Here is a 1,138-nt window from a genome sequence, read left to right on the forward strand (position 1 = left end):
CAGCGCCGCTGCAAATTGTCCACCTGATTCAACGTGCTGGAGTTCCATCCGGGAGGCCTTTGGGGCGTTGAAGTCACCTACCAACAGGAGATGAGTGAAATGGTAGTTGGAAGAAAGTTTCTCAAGTGTTTTTAAGAGGAGGACTCGAATGGCTGCGGTAGACCACGCCGAGAAGGGGATAATCGGACCCGCACAGCGGGATTTGGACCCATAGTGCATCGCAACAGGGTGCAGGAGTGGTGTCAGAGAGGACAATAGGGATTGGTAGGGCCGCATGTAAGTACAGATCAACCGCACCTGCTCGCCCTCGTTTTGAGTCGGCACGAAAAATAGAGTAACCGTCTATCGAAATCTCCCCGTCAGAGACATCTGGTGTGAGCCAAGTCTCTGTGAGTGGTTGTTCAAGGCAAGCCGACTGTTTAACATCGCCGAGTTTGTTGAAAAGGCTGAGGCAGTTTGTGGACAAGCATTTCAACACCGTCTCCGCTGAACGCCGCGGCTTTGACTACCTCCATTGTGTCGTTACCTGCTATCTTCAGATTGTGACAACCTGGTCTCGTCACATTTGGGCATGCGATTCGCGCATGTAGTGGTCTGGCTCCCCTATAAGTTATTTTAGCAGGTGCGTGTGGCAAGGGAATAAAAATAAATTCGCTAGATTGAGTGTACAATAATAAATATTTCAGATGGAACAGACTCACCAATAATTGTTCCCTTTAAAGTAGTTCGTCCAGGTCAGCGAACAAACAATAATCCAACCATAGTTGTCCTGGGGTCTTCTTCTGAACAGTTCCCACGTTTAATAGATTCCGAAGATAGTCTGAAATGTCTTGATACCAGAGTTAGCACATGAGACTCGCGAATGTCCACTTAAAGCGCGGACGAAATCAGAAGGGTCGAAGCACGCGACCGCCGCTGACTATTTGCACACCCAGATTATTTTCGCCAAAACTATAGGGTTTTCATAGCTGCATCTTTCGGTGACATGTTGCACGTTGCATTTTGTTTAAGTGAACGAACTTTCAAGGTCATAGACCATAACCGATTCGCATTCCCTTAGCGGTTTGCGCGGCGGAGAACACGGAGCCGCGCTTTAGCAAATTTTGCCGTTCTTCGGCGTTCTTTGAGAATAAATGCA

General features: G+C 48.2%; 1 protein-coding gene across 1 annotated transcript in view; it reads right to left on the reverse strand.

Moving 5' to 3' along the window:
- Positions 1-48, reverse strand: part of T265_05740 (hypothetical protein) — a gene marked incomplete at both ends in the record, with an annotated part of 3,588 nt that extends 3,540 nt beyond the window's left edge. The window contains one exon of the mRNA XM_009170813.1: positions 24-48. Coding sequence (XP_009169077.1) covers positions 24-48 — 25 coding nt within the window. The remainder of the gene's footprint in view (positions 1-23) is intronic.
- Between the last annotated feature and the right edge of the window lie 1,090 nt (positions 49-1,138).

Source organism: Opisthorchis viverrini (genome assembly GCF_000715545.1).
Source record: "Opisthorchis viverrini unplaced genomic scaffold opera_v5_113, whole genome shotgun sequence".
In the NCBI taxonomy this organism is placed as follows: Eukaryota; Metazoa; Platyhelminthes; class Trematoda; order Opisthorchiida; family Opisthorchiidae; genus Opisthorchis; species Opisthorchis viverrini.